The sequence below is a fragment of the Aegilops tauschii genome, chromosome 7 (genome assembly GCF_002575655.3).
Source record: "Aegilops tauschii subsp. strangulata cultivar AL8/78 chromosome 7, Aet v6.0, whole genome shotgun sequence".
NCBI classification, from domain to species: Eukaryota; Viridiplantae; Streptophyta; class Magnoliopsida; order Poales; family Poaceae; genus Aegilops; species Aegilops tauschii.
The window spans coordinates 650,829,000-650,849,404 of record NC_053041.3 but is presented as its reverse complement, the minus strand read 5'-3'; the positions used below and the strand labels follow the sequence as shown (position 1 = coordinate 650,849,404).

The window sequence follows — 20,405 nt, the reverse complement described above, 5'->3', positions numbered from 1 at the left end:
AGGATCACATCTATGATATACTTTTGTGGTAGCTCTTCTTTCTCTTGGGTTGTAATGATGAGAGTGAAAGGGGTGTTAGGTGGGACAATGCCATACAACGGCAGCCTTATGAAGGAGGACTCCATGCTCTTGTCCGTAAGCCTAAATGCAACATGTTTATCTGTGTTGTTTGTTAGTTGCAGGGGGCATGTGATAACCTTGTTGGGCTCAAAGGGGAAGCACAATGTGAACTGTTGAAGGAGAAGAAGCTCACTTTCCCCACCTGCAGGGCTTAAATGCGTACTGCATTCTGTTTGCGCGAGCGCATCAACTATGTGCTTCATACTAGCTGGTCTCTTCCCTGGATCGAGATCTGTGCACTCTATCCCAATCCTAGCACATACTCGTAATTGTTCCCACTGCAGTGCATCCAACATCATATTACTCCAAATTTCAAGTACCTAGGAAATTACAAACATTACTACATTATGAAACAGACAAAACTTTAAAAAAATATCTAACTGCTAATGTGTTAGATAATTAATTTTTAAACTTGACTTTGAATGCTGGCATGTATAAACTGTTCGTACATTCTCAATAGCAATCTGATATCCCTTCTTTCCAGTCAATATCTCTATAATTATAACACCAAGACTATACAAGTCAAACTTGTGTGTGATTGCAATTTTTTCACCGCAATAGCATTCTGGTGCCAAATATCCCCTGAAAAGAAATATGGTTTGATCATTTAGTATTATAAAAAGTAAGTGCAGTATAAGATTACATTATATGTAAACCAGCTAAAAAAAATAGCATTCAACATGCTTTGTCTGTCTTACATAGTTCCAGCCACATTTTTAGTAATGACCCGTGTTTGGTCTTCCTCAAAACACCTTGATAGTCCGAAGTCAGTAATTTTCGGCATCATATCCTCATCCAACAATATATTTCCGGGTTTCAAGTCTAAGTGCATAATATTTTTTTGGTGAAGATAATTTAACCCCTCACATACCCCCTTTATTATATTGTAGCGCTTTCTCCATTCAATTTCTCCAAATAAATCTGCAAAAGGCAGATGAGAAATGGGACTTAATTTAGATAATTGGCTTCCTTAATGATATGCAAGGTAGCACACTATACGGTAACTTATTTCAGCTATAATGTCGAGTAGTTTGAGGCAATATCTTCTGGAGAAAATTTAAATGGAATCATAAATCTACCAGTTATATGACCATCAAGACTTCCTTTAGGCAGATATTCAAAGCAGAGCAATCTTTGTTGTACATCTGCCATAACCCATTTCCCATTGTAGCTTTCCATATTTCCTTGTGTGTCAGAACAATATCCTAGAAATCGTACAATATTCTTGTGCTTCGCCTTCATGAGACACTCAATCTCTCCTTGAAATTTTTCCTCGTACATGTACGTATTGGACAGTCTCTTTACGGCAACAACACCATTATCAAGTATTGCCTGCAGCAGTGAGATCATGCAAGATAAACTTTGTGTTTTCATTTCAAATAATCATTGATCAAACCAGAGTGATGGAAACTGCTGGCAGCATGAGAGGGTATAATGTACCTTATAAACCACCGCGAAGCCACCTCTTCCAACTTCCAACTTATCAGAAAAATCATCTGTGATTTTCTTCAAAAGTGAGTATGGCAGGGCGATGGGCTCTAAATCTTCATCGAACAACATGTTTTCCAGCTCAATTTCTGTTATACAACCTTGGTGATCCATTATTTGGGCACCTGGGTCAGTTATGTACCAACTCAGTTACCCTAGCTTGAAACAATACGGCACACGTTATTTGTGAGGCCACTAGCTAGACCACAATTGCCCAAGTAATTAAGTATTCACGAAATAATATTTACACAAGATATCTGCATGCTGTGTTGTCAGATAGACAATCTAAGCAATGACGTATCTTCCATATACTAGACACTGTGTTGTCAGATATCGACCAAGATGTAGGTACGTCACTAACTATGAGAAGTTTGCAACAACCTAATACTCCCACCGATAAAAAATAAGTGTCATGGTTGAAAAAGATGATTGATGGCATGTACTGAATTGACGTGTGCCAGATGTTGCCCAGTCTTCTCAAGTTAACAAGGGAGGGAAGGAGAGATGTGATATATCCTACCAGGGAGGTGATATGAGAGCTTGATCTGCATACAAATATGAATAGATTACATGATTCCATGGGAATTATTTCGCTAATCTAGTTTGACTGACCATTAGTTTTGCCAATAATTATGGAAAGTTCACTCTAAACATGTGTTTAATGACACAAGCAACGCATGTACTCATAAATTTCAGTCCAAAAATCGTACACTTACCTGACAACACATGCCACCCAGGAAGCTACATTGTGAACATCCATCTTTCAAATATACTTCCTCCATCCGAAATTACTTGTCAAAGAAATCGATAAAATTGGATGTATCTAGAACTAAAATATGTCTAGATACATCCATTTTTCCGATGAGTACTTCCTGACGGAGGGGGCATATCCTAGCTGGTCTTACCTTGGCTTAATTTCACTGCGACCTTTGAAAGATGGATGTTGTAGTGCAACCTCGCCACTCCTCGCCGGTCGGCTGTCTACCAAAGATGGCCGGATGGATGGTTGCTTTCCAGGAAGACCAGACGCAGACGACTGACGAGAAGAACTTTGGGGTCTTGTCTTGGACCAAGTAGTAAGTTTACTGGTCGGAGAGTGTGAGCGAGGAGGAAAAGCAGCTCAAGCAGGCGAACCGGCCGGGGTGGCTGTATACGGTATGTATGGTGTGGAGGTATCAATTTGCTGAATTATTGCTGAGAAAGAGACAAAATGCAGAGACTGTCGTTACACAATATATATATGCTGTCCGGCCGTCATAAGATGTTGTTTAAGCTATGCTGAGTAGGATGTTGTCGTAGCACGCTGTATTGTATATTTAGTAACCAACCTGCCATTGGTATTTTTCAAAGTCTATCATGTGATCCGCATCATCAAGCACCGAAAAGGAAGACTACATCTGCAGACACCATGATCAAAGTCACTGCGTAGTGAGTAGTAGGTAGCTTTCTCGAGAATTGATAGAATAAAAAAGTGTAGTAGATGTGATTATAATCTATAGTGCGTGTCCATCTCAACCGCTGCAAATTAGTACAAGTCCCACTTGTCTACTCCGTCTGGTTGAAATTAAAGTAGACATATTTGTTACTACTAAAGCAAGTGGGAGTAAATTACAGTTTGGTGCAAAGGACAAGGATAGCAAATCGATCCCACTTGCTCTCCTTGAACAAGAAACAAGGACGAATATGGGTGAACCACTAAAGAGAAGGCTACCGAGGTCCAAACCATGTGTTTGTTAACGATAGAAAATGCTCACCAATTCTTCATGATTCTTTGGTGCGAGAATCATTGAAATCCATCCGCTCCGCTCCCATGGTTTCTGCCTAACACTTTAGCAGTATTTTGAAACAGAAACGGAACGATCTCCAATGAATCGCAATCAAGGTCTGCAACCAGTAAATGCTCACAGAATAATTTTACAGTTACTGCTGATCTAATTGCCAGATGACAGGAGATGGTGGGTTTCATGGATGAGCCAACCTTCATGGCGTGGAGACTAGAGACGAGACAGAGGGGCATTGCGGAGATGCCACTGGCCAGCGCCCCTCTCTGCCTTGCCCTGGTTATAATCGCCCTCCCATCTTCGACCTTGGCCTTGTGCCCCTCACTGTCGCTAGGGTGGAGATTCGGGGGAAGCTGTAGAGCGTGGGACACTAGAACTATATACGTCCCAGCAGAAGGGGGGCACAAAGAAGCGGGGCTAGCAGGGGAGGGGGAGAGGCCGGTGGCCGCCGTCGTCGAAGCTGGCAGAGAGTGGGAAGGGCGGCCGGCCAACCACATGGAGACACGGGCCAAGGAATTAGCATCGATCAGAACCACTAAATCAGGATCAGATGTCAAATAGGAGCTCGTTGTCTGCCTCACTGCATGTTTTTTTTTCAAAAGGAAGGATTACCACCGACCTCTGCATCGGACGATGCACACACATAAAAAAAGCACAAAGTACGAAGTTCAGCATAAATCCCAAGAAAAATCTGAAAAAATGGAATAAATTGCCACAATCGGCAAAAATAAGGTAAGATGACTAGACACCTATACTATTATTGAACCGCCATCCAAACCGGTTCTATGTATCCTGTGCTACCGTCTCATAACGATTGCATCCATAAGCGAACTAATCTGTGGTTGAATGGTTAGAGGGACAGTGGTATCCCAGCCCACCAGGATTCAAATCCTGATGCTCGCATTATTCCTGAATTTATTTCAAAATGGTGCACTACAGATGCGCCACTAGCACCACGCCATTAGATTTTATTACTAATGGCGCACCATATGTGCGCCATTAGTACATGGTGCGCCATTAGTATACCGTTCGGTGCTCCACTGGTATTCCCTCTAGGTGCATCACTAATAACCTTATAGCTGCGCCACTAGTAATAAAGGAAGGTGTGCCACTAATAAGGGCTTAAATGCGCCACTAGTAATGTATTTGGAAAACAAAAAAATCTAAATTTACAGAAAACAACCTATAAGGAAAAATAATTTAAAAACAAAAAATGAAATAGAATCATAATTTTTATTATAGTAAGAATATTACAATGTCTTTACAAGTTTCCAATAAAAGGAAAATTGCAAGGAAATAAAAGAAAATCCTAAAACTAATCTTCTAGTAATCTTTTCTTCTTTTTCTTCACTTTATCCCTGCAAAATGTAACAAAATAAACAGAAAGACAAACAAACTATTTATCTGACAGAGCTAAATAATCAGGGCATTTACCTTTTGATAATATTATTATACTATACTACCAGTATACTACTCCACTTGGATTTTTTAGATGAGCAGATCTGAGATAGACATCTGTTCAAGTGGCTATAGGTAGGCTTGAAGAATTCTCATCGGTTCAAGTGGCTACAGGTAGTTGCACAGCTGGAATATAGACTACTAGTACTATTTGAAAAGAAAACAAGAGCAAAACTGAACGTACTAGTCAGATCCGATCACATTGAGCTAGAAAGAAAATTCATCAGGAAACAGATGGCCGGCGACTTACTTCCAGACGTTGAGGATCTCGTTGTGCCCGGCGAAGACGCTGCGGAGCGCGTCGCGGACGGACTGCTCACAGCGATAGCTGCAGCAGATGATTGTCCTGCAGGTAGTCCAGCAGCCAGGAATTAAAGATAGGAGGGCTAGAACTGAAAGAACTAACATCTTAGAAAGCAACAGGAGATAATTCATATATGCAAAATACATATGAAGTGGTATTCACCAAATTTGTTGAAACATGAACGAATTGTTTTAGCAATACCAATGATACATGTCAAATTAATTGCTCCTGTCATGACAATGTAAAAGTAGTACTTGCATGCCAATGAAGACTTGCTAGTGTCGGATTCTATGAGGTTGAGGACATGTGTAATTGTGCCAAGTTCACTTGTAATGCCATTATTCATGATCTGAACTTTATTAATCAATTGGGGTAGTCATGGTGTACTCAGTTTTATTACGGTGGCCAACTTTCACTATGTGTATATGTTTGAACAAAAAAACTGTGAAAATAATGATAACGAATGGAACCGAATAGGTTATCAATAATTAGAGATGTAGTGGGCAATCAGGAACAATACTTAACAGCATGATCCTGGAGTACTTTACATTTATTCTATGCCCTTACAGTGAAGTTACTGCATCATATTTCAGCTACAACAGTTCAGTATTGCAAATATGAACAAGACTGGGAAAAAACAAGAGCTATGAAAATTTCTAACAACAGAATCACTTCAGAAAGTTTAATATCACCAACTATCAAAATCTATGGTTAAACTACAGGGTGCCGGTTGAAACACACTGCAAGTGTTTGGAAATGGTATCATACTGGACACTGATCAACCTTGAGTTCGGCATTCCTTTTCAAAACAGTAGCTTATACCAAAACAGTAGCTTATACCATGTCATTAGCAGGCGGCTGCCCTTGGTTCCTCATCTTCCAGAGCAAGTGAACTCTCTCATTTTTAACTCTTGTCATGCAATTTGCCCTAAGCTGTGGATCAAGGCAACAGGGGACAAGGAGAAATTATGAGTAATACGAGATGAAGGCACATAAAAGTTACAAGATTGCATGCAACACTGACAGGCAATGCGAGATGGCACCCTAGAGGCAGTTCAGTCCAAAACCTACTCTAAAGATTCATGGTTCCTAACAAAATAGCAGAAAAATGCTTGACTTCACGACACAGCTGACACCCTATTGGCAGTTCTAGGCAATCAACCGAACACCTTGCGCGCATGGCGGCAGCACCCGTTGTCCAGCAATCCAAGAGTAGCATCACGCTTCAAACTCCGGCCTGCTGCGCGCGGCATGACAGCATAGAACTAGCCGCGCCGCCGGCGAGATGGGCTGGGAATGGAACAAAGTCAACGAACCTCCTCTCTCCAGTTCGGGCGGCGTGATTTGTTGGGAACCCTCCGGGGGCGAGCCGAATCCATCGTGGCGGCTGGCCGCGCCGATCGCCGGGAGACGAGGCTCCCGCCGGGTCTGGCCCCTTCGCCTCTGCTCTCTCTTGGTCTCGCCGGCGTGGAGAGCGAAGGCCAGGGGACGCGCGCTTCTCGCCGCGACGCCTGCTCCGGGAACGCCTGGGGGAGATTTGCCTCGCGTGACAGAGGAACAGAAAATCGCGAGAGGACGGTGGATGGTGGGATTGATGGTCCGGCGCGAGGCGGCGAGGGGAGCTCCTCCTCCTGCAGCTCGACGGCCTCCACACCCCGGAGCAACGCCCTCACCGGAGGACGTGGTCGCCAGCTCTCCTCTGGATCCGGTGAGGAGGGTTGGGGAAGGAGCTCACCACGGCTCCATGCCCTGGATCTGGTGTGAGGGAGGGGGAAGGGGGCTCGCCGTGGTCGGGAGGGAGAGGAAGAGGCGTGCGGCCGGGGCTTCCCGATCTAGATCGAAATCGAGGGAGGTGGGTGGGTGTGTCAGGAGGAAGGGGAGGGGAGAGAACGTGACTAGAGGGAGGGAATAAGGGGTGATAGCAATGGCGCACTGGTAGGGGGTGCGCCATACGTATAGATAGCAATGGCGCATCTCTTACTGATGCGCCATTACTAGTTTTAACTAGTAATGGTGCACTATCCCCTGGTGCGCCATTAGTACTTAAAAAAAATATAAAAAAATTTACTAGTGGCGCATCGTGGATGTGGTGCGCCATAGTATTTGGACACTAATGGTGCACCAACACATGGTGCGCCATTAGTATATAGTAGTGGCGCACCACATGTGTGGTGCGCCATTAGTGTCCATATTATCTATAGCCCATTTCCTAGTAGTGATTCTTATCCTGATAACAAATTACTAATTTTTAGTGATGAGTTCATATCCATATGAGACCCAAATTTACACTTTGCAGCACAGGGCCCTTATTTATAAGAACGGCCAGAGCTCTAATGAACCACAAGCACTAGCAAACGAAATCAAACACAAGCACGAACCTTTTTATCAGCCACCTCAATTACACAATACACATAGTACATGTGTACAAACAGCAAATAAGCAACAGTGAGGTGGGTTAAGGACTATACCATATTGCGCATCCTCAAGGTGTCTTCACTGTCGATGTCCTTGAAGCGGCGACTGTGTGGTGTCGAAGAGATACTTGAAGCGGGGACAATGTGGTGGCAGCGACTACTTGGTCTAGGGTTTGGTGGAGGCGGAGGGGGAGGGGGAGGGGAGATGTAATCAGATCAGATGTGGAAGGGTGAGGTGGAGGTGGAGTACTGGCCATCAGTGGGGGCAGTGAGGCGGGGTCGTGACCGGTGGTGGAGGTGGAGTCGCGGCCGCCGGACGGTGGCGGGAGGGAGCGGCTTGGTTAAGGGTTTGGTGGAGGCTGAGGGGGACGGGGAGGAAGTGGCCGGCGGTTGAGGCGGAAGATCGAGGTGGAGCCATGGCCGGTGGCGGAAGTAGAGCCGCGGCTGGCGTCGGAGGCGGAGGCGGAGCCGTGGCCGGGTGTGGAGGTGGAAGACAGGGATTTGGGGGATTTGCAGGCTCCGGGCTAGGGGTATGGAGTTCCGTATGTATCAAATTACCAACATGAAGGGCTGAGTGTAATTTTAAGCAGCCCGGGCATAGATAATATGGTCAATTCACCTTGGTGCTTTTTTGGCTTGCCGCCATTGCTGCGAAAACAGGACGCGTGCGCGCAGGTTTTCTTGCCGCCCGGACATATTTAGAACGTCCTAGAAGATATATTACACAGACATATTATATTTGACATTTCTTACATTATGTTTTTGTAAATAATTACTAAAAAATTGAGACAATGATAATCACTATAGTTATTATAGGGTATGTGCCAACCTCAGCTCGTATGGCTCTTGTGTATCTGAACAGTCAAATAAGACGAATGTCCATCTGATTACTTGTTTCGTTGCCCGTCAGCACACTAGATATGGATTGATCACCCCCTCTCCTCCGCACACCAAATTGTGGCTTGATTACCCTTTGGTGTTGACTCGTTTACCCCTCAGTCTAGACTTGATTGCCCCTCAGCACACTAGATCACGACGGTGTACCCCTTGGCACACCATATCACGACTTGATTACCCCCCTCAGGGCTGGCTCAATTACCCCTCAACACTGGGTAGATTGCCCCTCGACACACTAGATCATGGATTTATCATCCCTCGACACAGCAGGGTGCGACTTGAATACCCCTCAGGGTCGGCTTGATTACCCCTAAACACACCAAATTGACAGGACGACACTAAGCGGAATTGCTATGGAGGAACACTAAAGGCATTGATGGGATCGAGGTATCCCATCCTAGGATGTTGAAAGGAACGAGAAGTGATTGGTGCCGACCATCGATCGAGTAACGGGGGATAAACCCACGCGTTCCTCGCTGCACACGAGAGACTTCTATGATCTTGAGGTCCTCAATTCATGTGTCCACGTCGATGATGTGGCCCCGAATAGTCGAATAATATTAAAGCTAACTTGATTAATCCTCAGCACGCCAGATAATTGTAAGGAAGAGATCATCGAACGGTTGCCTTGCAACGTTTGAAGACGTCGATGCTTGACTCCGTGAGTGGGAGAGAAGGGGAAGATTATTGGTCGTCCCATAAGAGCTCCCTCGCCCTCCACCATGATTGGTGACCGTCTCTCTTGTAGTCACCATTGCTCATTGCTTATTCTGTAATAACCTAATAGTAAGGTAAAGGCGTGCTTCGTTGTGTGTTATTTTGGTGATCTATTCAGATTCACTATTCGATACACAACGAGGATTGCCAACCTATATTGGTCCCAAATGCTTATTGCTTCGGTACTTGTTGATTTGTTATATTAAAGGACGACACTTTATACTCGTGGATGAGGAACACAAAAGGTTGTAAGTGGGCCGGGGCCTTCCACACTCGAAGATTGAAGGAGGGATATGTGATTACCGTCAAGACATTGATCAATCTATGATCAACAACAATATGTGTACCCATCGGGTTTCTTGACTAGCTAGCACTCTCTTCGGACTCACCTCTAACCATCGTCATGGAAGATAACAATGGGGGAGGGATCATCAGAGTGGCGGTGCATGCCCATGCACCCCAGAGACTCAGATCCGCAGCCTCCCTTGTGGCCTCTTTCATCTCTCTCTCCCTCGAATTCTCTCTTTCTCCGACCTACATACTCTAATGACCCAACACTAGACGATTACACACATCGGGCACAGTGAAACATGACTTTCATCCTAGTATTTTGTATAGCGCAATGACACATATATAAGTTTTTTTTTGCGGGAATATATAAGCCTTGTTTTACTCAAATACTAAGAGAGTCAAGGATTTTACCTAGAGCTCATTTTCTAACCTCCTAAAGGAAGTGGAAAATCCATAAACAGGGCAACTTAGAGGAAAGTGAATTACCATGTAAAACAATTAAGAAATAAATCAACACACATCACACGTGTGAACAGTACACATAGATGGTCTCCCGCGTAATTTTCGGCGGACCGCGCTCTAATATTTTGATGGCCTGCCCCATATTTTGACGTGGACCCACTGTGCAGTGAGATGGGAAAAGAGGCGGCTGCCCGTGTGTAGTTTCCTCCTCCCCCGCTCTCCCAAAACGAGCGCCGCCAGAGTCAAAAAATTTCCCCTTCTCGAGCCGATCTTCGTCGCGCACGGCGCCGCCAGCCGACCAGGTCGCCGCCGCGTCGTCTTCTCATCCGCTGACCTCACGTCGCCGCTTCCTTCCCCGTCCCCGTCCCCGTCGCCCCTTCTCTCAAGCTGCCGGCTGGCGCTCTCTGTTCCCCGGGTCGTCCACTCCACGCCGTCGGTTCGACCCAGGAGCGGCAGGGGTAGAGGCGCAGTTCTACTCCAGGCTCCGCATCCAAGTAGTACGATTCCTAATTTTTTTGGTCGACCGGTCATTTTGGTTTGTTAATCTTCCTGCACTGACCACTTGCTGCTGCTGATGGCGCATATTGCAAAGTATGGCGAGGTTGAGTATCTCAAAGTAGAAATCTCAGAGACGCCGCTTCCTGCCGTCTTCGTCCGATGGAGGAGGTTCTTTCATGATTCCTTAGTTGTTTTCGTTCGATTTGTTATCTCCCGGTGCTCATCTAGGTCTTCTGTTGCCCCCTTGTAGTTCTAGGGTTAGCTGTTCGATCGGCGACTGCCGCGAGCTGGTAGCACATCAGCTTGCTATGATCTGCCTTCTCTGTTGATCAAGGTTGCTTTGCTGGTTCTGCTCTTGCTCGGCCATCCCGTTGCAGGTGCTCATCTTATCCCGTCTTTCTATGTCCATATTTTATTTTTGCACCTGTATTTAAGCATGGATTGTGCCCTAATCATAGATTAAAATCGCGGGAGAAACGATTTCGCGGCGGCCTCTCCCAGCAGCTATAGCAGCCGCCATAGCGGGCAATCGCGGCAAATAGCGGAAATTTTTCTGGTGGGGGAGATGATTCTGGAGGGATTTGTTGATTGTTGAGCCATTTATAGGGATATGTGGAGGATTTCGCGGCAGCAGCCATAGCGTAGCGGCGAGGCTCCTGGGCAGCTATAGCGCAGCTATCGCGGCTATTTCGCGGGCTATTTTAATCTATGGCCCTAATAGATCTACTATTTTTGTTGGGCTTTCTCTTTTGTGTGGGGTTTCCTTATTTTGGTTATTCATTGTTTGTGGCCTGATGTTTGCTGTCAGTTGTTCGTACGTGAATAAAAGAAAATCTCGTGCTGCTCAGTTACTTTGTTTACCAATCATTCCCTTTTTTTTGTTTATAATGGAGTATCTGTTGAGTATCCTTTTTTGGAATAATCTTATATTTTTCTTCAGGTTGCCACCGATGGGAATACAGCCAATGGACAGGTTTTGCTTGTCAGCGACCAGAACAAGAACAAGTCAATGCTTATCTGTATATTCAACTTTGTGGATGATTGGAGGCTCTATGTTCATAGTTTATATTGGTCATCTTTATATCTGGGCCATGGTCGCTGTATTGGTCTATCATTCATCTACCGGTTAATTGACCATAGAAAGGTCATGGCATTAATAGTATATATTTTCCTTCTTTCCTTTACAGAATAGATTATTATCAGGATAACAATGACTCAATACATTGCTTGACAGAATGATTGAGATTAACTATGAGGGAGTTTATTCCTAGCTTCTAGCCCTACATAAAAATGGCTGATGGTTCAGTTCCTCATTTGGTGATTTTTTCTTATTCTCCATCTATATTATACCAAGATGATGCCCTTGAAAGAGTGAGACAAATACATCATCTGCTCAAGCTCACAGTTGGCCGAACTGAAAGGTTTTATCTTTCTGAAAATTTTCCTCTAGTTAGTAAGGGGCGGTAAATGCAAGCACTCTTAAGGCTTTTCCAGTTTCCTCTAATCTAGTGGCAGCACATTGATGCTTCAATTTTAAGTGGGTCATGCTAGCTGAACAAAAACTTAATTTTGTGTTCCTTGTACCTAATTGTGCCTTCACGGTTCTTGTGATGGTTGCTTGTGAGTGTTTGTTTGGTATCTCTATATAGGATTTGAAATTGATGTAAGATGTGTGCTGCTACAATTTTCTGAAGTAACTTACTGATACTGATATGTGTGAACTTATTGCTACTGGAAATCATTCCAGTAAATTAGTATTGACATTATGTCCTACTGTTAATCAGGGCATTATTTCTGCTGCATGCCCAAGTATTTCCACATCTTGTTCTGGTGATATAGGCTACTTATTGTTAGTTCATTGTAGGTCTCTTGAAGCTTTATATAAATGTTTACATTTATTCTTACATAATAATACTAAATGGAGCAGATGGCCGATGCTCACGCTCTGTTTTGGGGCTTTTGTCGCTTTTCTCTGAAATTACCACCCTTTCTTATTTTTCAGGTTCTTGATTGGATTACGTATTTTGGGCACTTTGCTGGTACCATCTTCCTTGAGGTGAGAGTTGATGTATGTGGTGATGTGCATGTGATATTGTTGTGCGTGCCAGTTTCATATACCATTTCCACACTGCTGCAAGAGGGAAAGAATATTAGTGAAGGATTTCTCTATTGTAAGATTTCTACATTCCTCAGTTATTGTATATCCAAGCAAGAATACTCCTGCCGTTATGGATGATGCTTATTCTTTTAGCCCTTCAGAAGTTTCTGAAAAAACACATGCATTTTACAAATATTAGAAACTATTTAAAAATCATTTACTACTATGTTGATGTGGGTAATTCACCTGATTTGACATAATGATTAGCACGTCTCAACGTTTCATCATTAATTATACTGAGCATCATCTCTAAAAGGATAGAAGGTGCCAAAACATGTCAGGAGAATGATTCTGGGGTGCTGGGCATTGATATTCGAGCTATCTTGCTTGGCATTAACATTTTTTAATATTTAATATACTTCTGCACACACCAGACAAGTAATGGAAATAGGAAAGCTTATATTAGTGAGATTGTCTGCTGATAAAAATATGTATTGTTGCACCTTGAATCGAGATAACTTCCGCAACCTTCACTTTATTGAACTCTCCTGAAGTTTATAATTCAGTGTACCTCTTTTCTGGATATGGTAATTTGAAAAGAGTGTTGCTGTTGCCACTTTTCTGGCATCCTTTTTTTACATGGTATCATATGTTATTTATGCGTTTATGTGCCTTCCTCGCCGGCAATACAGTAAACGACTACAACTTCATTTTTTGGCATGCTACAGAATGACATTATCTTGAACGTCCTACAAGGAAGTTGCTCCTGATGCCTGCAAAACCTTTTGAACCTAATAAATCATGCTATGTCTGCTCTGAGGTATTTTGCACTGTCTTAAGATATCTTGTTCTTATATTTTGTTCCTCTCGTTTGTATCTGACATGAAACTGAAACTGAATGCATCAGACCCCTCTTCTGCTGGATGTTAACACCAAGGCCACAAAGCTTAGGGAGGTTATCGACAAGATTGGCTCTACACTTGTTTTTGAAGATGCTGATGGCTTAGAGGAAGACGAGACTGCAACTATGCTTTAAACCTTGAGAATGTACTATCCTCAGACTCATAATGTTTCCTGTTCAAGGCAAGGGCCAATGGAACAATGCACTCCAATGCCATTTTTCTCCCTTTTAAACTATGCCCTTGTGTTTCCATATTGTCGATTACAATATATTTATTGCCAGCCTTTATAGAATATTAGTTATGATGACTCTTGCACAATAAAAACTAGGTGGTCATAGATGATTCTAGTTACTTACTAGCTTAGAATATAAATGAAAAAACTTTATACAATTTTGCTAATTAAAGTTAGCAGATGATTTCCCACTGTCCCAAAGTAGTAGCATGATACTGAAACTACTGTTGTTTTATAAAATCTTTTCACATAAAGATTAGTTTATCATGCATTTTTTCCACACATTCCATGCTTAGTATCATACCTCAAATACATTGATAGATCGCTTTGTCGGAGAGACAAATGAGACCTGAACACTGTATTTCTGTCCTATCCACTTTTTCACTTCGGCACTCTGTCAATGACTAGAGCTTCATTTCTTCTGTAATCCATGCAGGGAAGTTTGACGAGGAGAAAGAGACTGACAGAATGGTTTTATCTGGATGGTCTGCTCCGGTGGAGGAACAAATTAACAGTAATGGGGAGAACAAATCGACAGCTTCTTCATCCTGTGCGCATGCCACTGATGACACTATTGAGGATCCATCGACTAAACCTCGGATGAAGCGCAAGCTGGGTGAACTATTGAAAACAAAGGAAAAGTGTGTTGCATCCAGTAGTGCTTAGGTGTTTTGGTTTGACAACTCTGGTTGATATGTGGTCTACGCTATAGCAGATTGTATATGCTGATTCAAGTATTCTAGCAATTTACCAAGTTAAGCTAGTCTTTCTTTGAATTTATGGCTGATATGAATATGATGTATGATGATTTTTTGCGGATTTATGAATTATTTGAGCTATGGCTGATATTAATCCAGATTTGGGTTTTGTTACCTTTGTTCCTAATCTACATAAATTGTTCATGTGAATCCAAATTTATATATTTCAAATTATGGATGAAATGAATCAAAAATATGTAAACTCGTTAGTGAAAGCCAACTCTTTCATTTTTATTCGTAAAAGTAGTTTTGAGAACATAGTGCTGGTCAGCTGGATGCGATGGGATTTCCTGTGCATAGAGCTGCCTTGAGTGAGTCGACCCATTTAACATGCTACAGCCATTGCCCCATTTAGCATGACTATAGCAATTGCATCACCATGGCTTTAGCAGCATACTGTAGCAGCACTTATTTTTTTATTGAAAAAGAATATCCTTGAAAGCGCAAACAGTTTATAAAACATCTGAACATTATTTAAAAAATAAAAATATTTATTAATCTGGAAACAATTTTTGAAAACATGCACAAATTTTGAACATTTCTGACCATTTTTTAAATTTGTGTAATTTTTTAACTGAAAATATTTTTGAAAATGCGAGCAACTTTCTAAAATTTCCAAACAATTTTTTAATTTATGAACTTATTTTTGAAATGGGATTTTTTTTAAATTTGCAAACAATATTTTAAAGCACGAACATTTTTGAATATTTGAAACAAAAAATTGTGAAGAAATTTGACAATGGGTACTTTTTCCAGATTTGGAACACAAATTTGCAATCATTTTTCAAAATTTGTGTTTTTTCAGAAAAACAAAGAAGGTCGGAAAAAAGCCGGTGGCTACGGGCATTGCAGCAGCGGTTTTTTATTTTTAAAATTTTCAAAATTTATTAGAAAATCGAATATTCTAGAAAGCGCAAACATTTTACAAATTTCTGAACATTTTTTGAAATATACAAATATTTTTTAAACAACGAATTTGTTTTGAAAATGTGAACAAGTATTAAACATTTTCGACCATTTTCTTTGTGTATTTTTTAAACTGTAACTATTTTCAAAAATGTCGAACATTTTTTGAAAATTTTCAAACAAATTTTAAATTATGAACTTATTTTTTGAAATGGGAATGCTTTTCAAATTTGCAAACAATTTTTTAAAGCATGGGCATTTTTTTCTATTTGGAACAAAAGTTTGTGAACAAATTTGTAAACCGGATTTTTTTTCAGATTTGGGACAAAAAATGAAAGCACAAACAATTTTTCGAAGAAACAAAGATAGAAGGAAATAAAGGAAAAATAAAAATTTAAAATATAAAACCAAAAAAGAAAAGAAAATAAAACTGAAGACAGCCGATTAAAAACCATAGGAAAAATAGAAAAACTATTAAAAAGCCGAATCAAAAGCTTCTAGAATGCTGCTAAAACCGGACAACATAAACGGACCAGCCCAACTACATTCGTTTGTTCCTTTCTGTGCGAATGGCTAGCATCGTCAAATATGATTTTTCGAGACTGAGCTGCTCGAGTTGTGAGTGCGTAAACATGGGCTAAGTTGCAGGGGACCCTAAGCATATAAAAAGAATAACACTGGGATGGTAGGTCCAATAGCAACAATTAAGTCCAAGAGGTGTGACTCGTGTTATAATGACGGCTGGGTCTGAAGCGAGCTGACCACCCGAGTTCTATACGACAATATGAGATCTCTACATCCCATATCAAACTGACAAGTTGGGTCAGACCATTTTGATAATCAGGACTATCGTGAGCACGACACATTAGGGGCAAAAATCAACGCCCGCTCAAAATTGGAATAAAAAAGAACAAAAGCCCGTTGCTAAATCCATGACGATTTACATGTTGGGATTATGATGGCGAGGCAACATTTGTCATAAAATCGTCACTAGTTTTCAGGGTTCGTACTCCTCTTGATGATCCATGATGGATCTAGACTAACCGTCACAGATGGAATAACATTGATGACGGTTTCTGAAACCATCACCAGAAATCCGTCATAGATTAACAGGTTTCTTGTAGTGTGAGCTCGGCTCGGCTCAATCCCGCAACCCGCAGCGCTACGCGGCGGGCGGAGGAGGAGTGCGCGAGGGCCTCTTCTCTTCTCAAGCTCCAATAGCATATAGAAGAGAAACCCTTATAAGGAGGTCCAACTCCTCTTCCACTTCCGGGGTGGGACTAAACTTCTCACTACACCTAGTGCCATATAACCCACATGGGCCGTTAGAGATTTTTCAGAAATTGCTATATGGGCCTAGAGCCCATCTCAAATTTCAGCACTTTGTATTATTGGCAACATGTTTTTTGTGTGTTGAGAAAAAGATTAAGAGTATGTTGCAAATATGATGAGAGGTGAGTGAATCTTGTATGTTGCTTATACATGACAGGTGTTTGGGCATGATTCATTCATTTGGATTTGGTTGTAGAAATTCGGAGATGAGCAGAGCAGACCGGGGGAGATGACAGTTGTATCATGTAGTAGTGTTTTGTGACAGTTGAAGCTCTAACAGGTTTGGCATTCACCTCGAATGGAGAGAAGCCAGGGTTCCGCTTTATACCTTGCCAACTGCAGCGTGATTTTAGAGGTGGACTTGAAACTCTGAAGACTGAAATTTCTTAAGAAATCGACACTTTTTAGTGTGGCGCATGGTCTTTGCTGCAATCAAATTAATCACGCCCAAAAACAGTCCCTGCTGCTTATTGCGAGTAAAGCAGAGTACCACGGAGTAAATCAAAGACCATGTTTTTTGGGCATGATGCATTTGGTTGTAGCAGCTGTATGTGTGTGTTTGCTACCGCCGTTGTAAAGAAGTGTAGGGTGTTTTGGGAAATGCAGAGTTTTGAACCTTTGCAGCAACCAGGTTGCGGAAGAGGATGGAATGGGACGCCGTGGAGAGTAAAAACAGTATAGTGCAGACTTGTAGACTGTAGTAATCTAACATCCCTGAGAGCACATTTGTTTTTTATATTAGGGTTTGTTTATGGCTCAACAGAACAGTTATTTTATTATCTATAAAAAATCCAGACTAGTAACATGCATTTAGTTCTTCTGTTTATTTTTTTATTTTTTTTCCATCATTAAGCCAGCAGGGGACGAACGAACTGGGCCTGGTCCGTCAAGGCCCAAATATGCTGTCGTGCTGCATGCGTGCGAGCAAAGGAAACCCACTTCGATCCACCCCCGTGCTCGTGCGTACGTGCGTCTTGATGATCCGCCTCCAATCCCAGATCAGCACCTCCGTCCCCACATCAACGCACGCCCGGCCGTGAGCAATGATTTGCCGCCGTGGCAGGTCCCCGGCGGCCCTGGAAGATGACGACCTGCTGGGGGAGATCCTTCTCCGTCTACCTCCTATGCCGTCCTCCCTCCCGCGCGCCTCCATCGTCTGCAAGCGCTGGCAAGGTCTCGTCACCGACCATGGATTTCTCCGCCGCTTCCACGCGCACCATCGGGAGCCGCCCCTCCTCGGCGCCTTCTTACATCATCCCGGTGATAAGCTCAAGTTTACTCCTATCCTGCCCGCTCCGGACCGCATCCCTCCTCCGTACCTCGACAAAGGGGCCCGCTTGCTCAGTTGCCGCCATGGCCGCTTCCTCATCATACACAGGGAGCACGTGGATGTCTTCGTGTGCGACCACACCACCAGCAGCCAGCATCGTTTGCTAATTCCACCCGAGTTCAAGGGGCGTTACATCAATGGGGCGGTGCTATGTGCTTCCCGCGAACGGGGCCACGTGCACCGCGATTGCCACTCCACCCCCTTTAAGGTGGTCTTGCTGCTTGTGCATGCTAAAAATGGTCGACCTCTCACCTCTGTTTATTCCTCTGAGACCGACACATGGGCCGATCTCATCTCTACAGATGTTCAGTATCATGGTTGTTTTGACGATTATTTTAGCACCCTTGTTGGTAATGTACTTTACTGGTCGTTTAAGTATGTGATGAAGGCTATACTTTGGTTTGATTTGGAAAGGCAAATCCTTGATGTGCTCGAGGGGCCTCCTCATATGTATCATTCAGGCAACCATCAGATCATCCAGGTAGAGGATGGCGCAGTTGGTCTTGCCATGATGTCTCACCATTACAACAACATTCAAATGTGGCAGAGGAATGTGAATTGCCACGGTGTATCCACATGGATGTTGTGGAAGACCATTGAGATGCATAACATTCTTGGGATCCCTCCTCAGGTCGATGGACAGAAGACCTGGTTGAAATTTATACTAGGATATGTTGAGGATACCGATGGGATATTTTTATATATGAACGGGAGTGTCTATATGGTTGAACTAGAGGATATGCAATCTAGGAAGCTTTGCCAAGCCCGTAATACTATTACTTACTGTCATTCTTTCAGGAGTTTCTATGCACCAGGTGATAGTTCATTCCTAGTCCTCATATTGTAGGAGTGATCTAATCTTTCTATATTTTGTTCGTGGATTCTCGAATACCTTTGCTAGATAGATATTGATCATAGCGACTGTACTGTTTAATATATGTTATCATCCATATAAAATGCTAAATGAGTAACTGGATCAGATGTCAAATGTTTAACTCATTAGGCATGTTTGAAACCTCAGAGCTAGTTTTATTCTTCTATCCAGTATCTCTAATGTTGTTGTTCAGAAATTGTTTAATCCCTCGCTAATGTGTGAAAATACTTTGAAAGAAAGTGAGCTGATCGATACAACTATTAGTTATGTGTTGGTATTACCTATTGATTGACTGGCTGTTATGTAATTATTGATTTGGTTGTTCATTCATCTGATAGCATGGATGATTTGGACAAATAATTTACTAGCTCTGCACTACTGTATACTCGATGGTAGCTATATATTGTATAGCTTAATTGTATGAATGCATAATCGTATATGGTATGTTATGTACTTTAATTCTTGATGTGAGCAGGTGGAAGGGAATTAAACTAGCCAGCGGGCCCTTTAGATTTAGAACATGGATCTCTATCATCGTGCTGCACAGCTTGGTTACATCAAATTGCATGCGTGAATGCAGTGCAGACCCTGGATGGCAATGGAGCCAACCAAACACTAACATTTGTGTTGTTGCATATTTTGCAAAGACAAGTATTATAGCTATTGGAGGCAGAAGTAATGCTGGATCGGCAGTTTGTTTCTTAGATTTTTTTCTCTCCATATCTTTGGCAAGGACAAGTGGTGTTTATTTTATATCATTGCTACAAACATTGATGCGGTTGATAGAATAATTAATGATGTAGCCGCAAGGAGACTGCAGACTATTTGTGATTTCTATATATCTTCCAGTTGCTTGGTGTAACCTGAAGAATTCGCAAACATTCATAACGTTGTAGGCTTGTAGCAGGTTAGTGATGTATGCATGTTTATACATGACATTGTGTCGGGGCATAATTCATTCGGTTGTAGCAGCTGTTAGTGTTGACTGTCCTTAAGGAGTGGGGACATGACAGTGTAGAGTGTTTGTCATAGTAGTGTAACTGATTTGGGACCTGGAGGGAAACCCAGCGTATTTTTTTACCTTGCCAAGTAGTTGTGGATGAGAACAGCTTAGTCCTGTCGAAAGTCTCATGCCAAGATCAGCTGCAGCAATTCAGACTAGTGATCTAAATTTTTCTTTTTGAGGAACAAGTGTACATGACTACTCTACCACCAACACTAAGTCGGAAGCTAACTCTGCGGTCAGGTCGTCTGGAACGCCCGCCATCAATTGCACGTCCACCTGTCTTCTGGCACGTGCCGCTAGAAGGTGGGCCATCTTATTTTGGTTTCTGCCAGCGTGCACAACATAAGCCTCACTGAAGTTTGCAAGTTCTTGTGGCAACTCTCCAACCGAAAATTTTAATTTTCTCAGGGATATTAGCTTTCCAAACAACATCCCAGATGCTATGGTCCTCCGCCTCATTTGTGGAACTGGAGGTTGAGTGACTAGTTTGGTTCTGGATTGAGACCGCCAACCTATATGCACTCCGGACTGAGAAGA

General features: G+C 42.6%; 1 protein-coding gene and 2 long non-coding RNA genes across 6 annotated transcripts; 2 read left to right on the top strand and 1 right to left on the bottom strand.

Moving 5' to 3' along the window:
• Positions 1-4,605: 4,605 nt before the first annotated feature.
• Positions 4,606-5,297, bottom strand: LOC141026518 (uncharacterized). The gene is made up of 2 exons (XR_012188737.1): positions 5,098-5,297; positions 4,606-4,747 (listed from the first exon to the last, which is right to left on the bottom strand). It is a non-coding gene; the product is annotated as an uncharacterized lncRNA (long non-coding RNA).
• A 4,852-nt stretch (positions 5,298-10,149) lies between these two features.
• Positions 10,150-14,554, top strand: LOC109764205 (uncharacterized). Of its 4 annotated transcripts, none has more exons than XR_005762988.3 (7): positions 10,150-10,598; positions 10,681-10,807; positions 11,371-11,851; positions 12,433-12,486; positions 13,257-13,348; positions 13,436-13,575; positions 14,099-14,550. It is a non-coding gene; the product is annotated as an uncharacterized lncRNA (long non-coding RNA). The 4 variants fall into 4 exon arrangements; XR_002233118.3 differs by having other exon boundaries at positions 12,433-12,601; XR_002233117.3 differs by having other exon boundaries at positions 11,371-12,601; positions 14,099-14,554.
• Positions 14,555-17,701: 3,147 nt separating this feature from the next.
• Positions 17,702-20,346, top strand: LOC109764212 (uncharacterized). The gene is made up of 3 exons (XM_020323061.1): positions 17,702-18,639; positions 19,338-19,457; positions 20,277-20,346. The coding sequence occupies exons 1-3, from the start codon at positions 17,702-17,704 to the stop codon at positions 20,344-20,346; spliced, it is 1,128 nt and encodes a 375-aa protein (XP_020178650.1).
• Positions 20,347-20,405: the final 59 nt, after the last annotated feature.

Coding starts and splice junctions, on each gene's coding strand:
- LOC109764212 (XM_020323061.1), top strand. CDS start 17,702: ATGATTTGCCGCCGTGGCAGGTCCCCGGCGGCCCTGGAAGATGACGAC. Junction 18,640..19,337: donor GTCGATGGACAGAAGACCTG/GTTGAAATTTAT, acceptor TGATGTGAGCAG/GTGGAAGGGAATTAAACTAG. Junction 19,458..20,276: donor TGCAGTGCAGACCCTGGATG/GCAATGGAGCCA, acceptor TAATTTTCTCAG/GGATATTAGCTTTCCAAACA.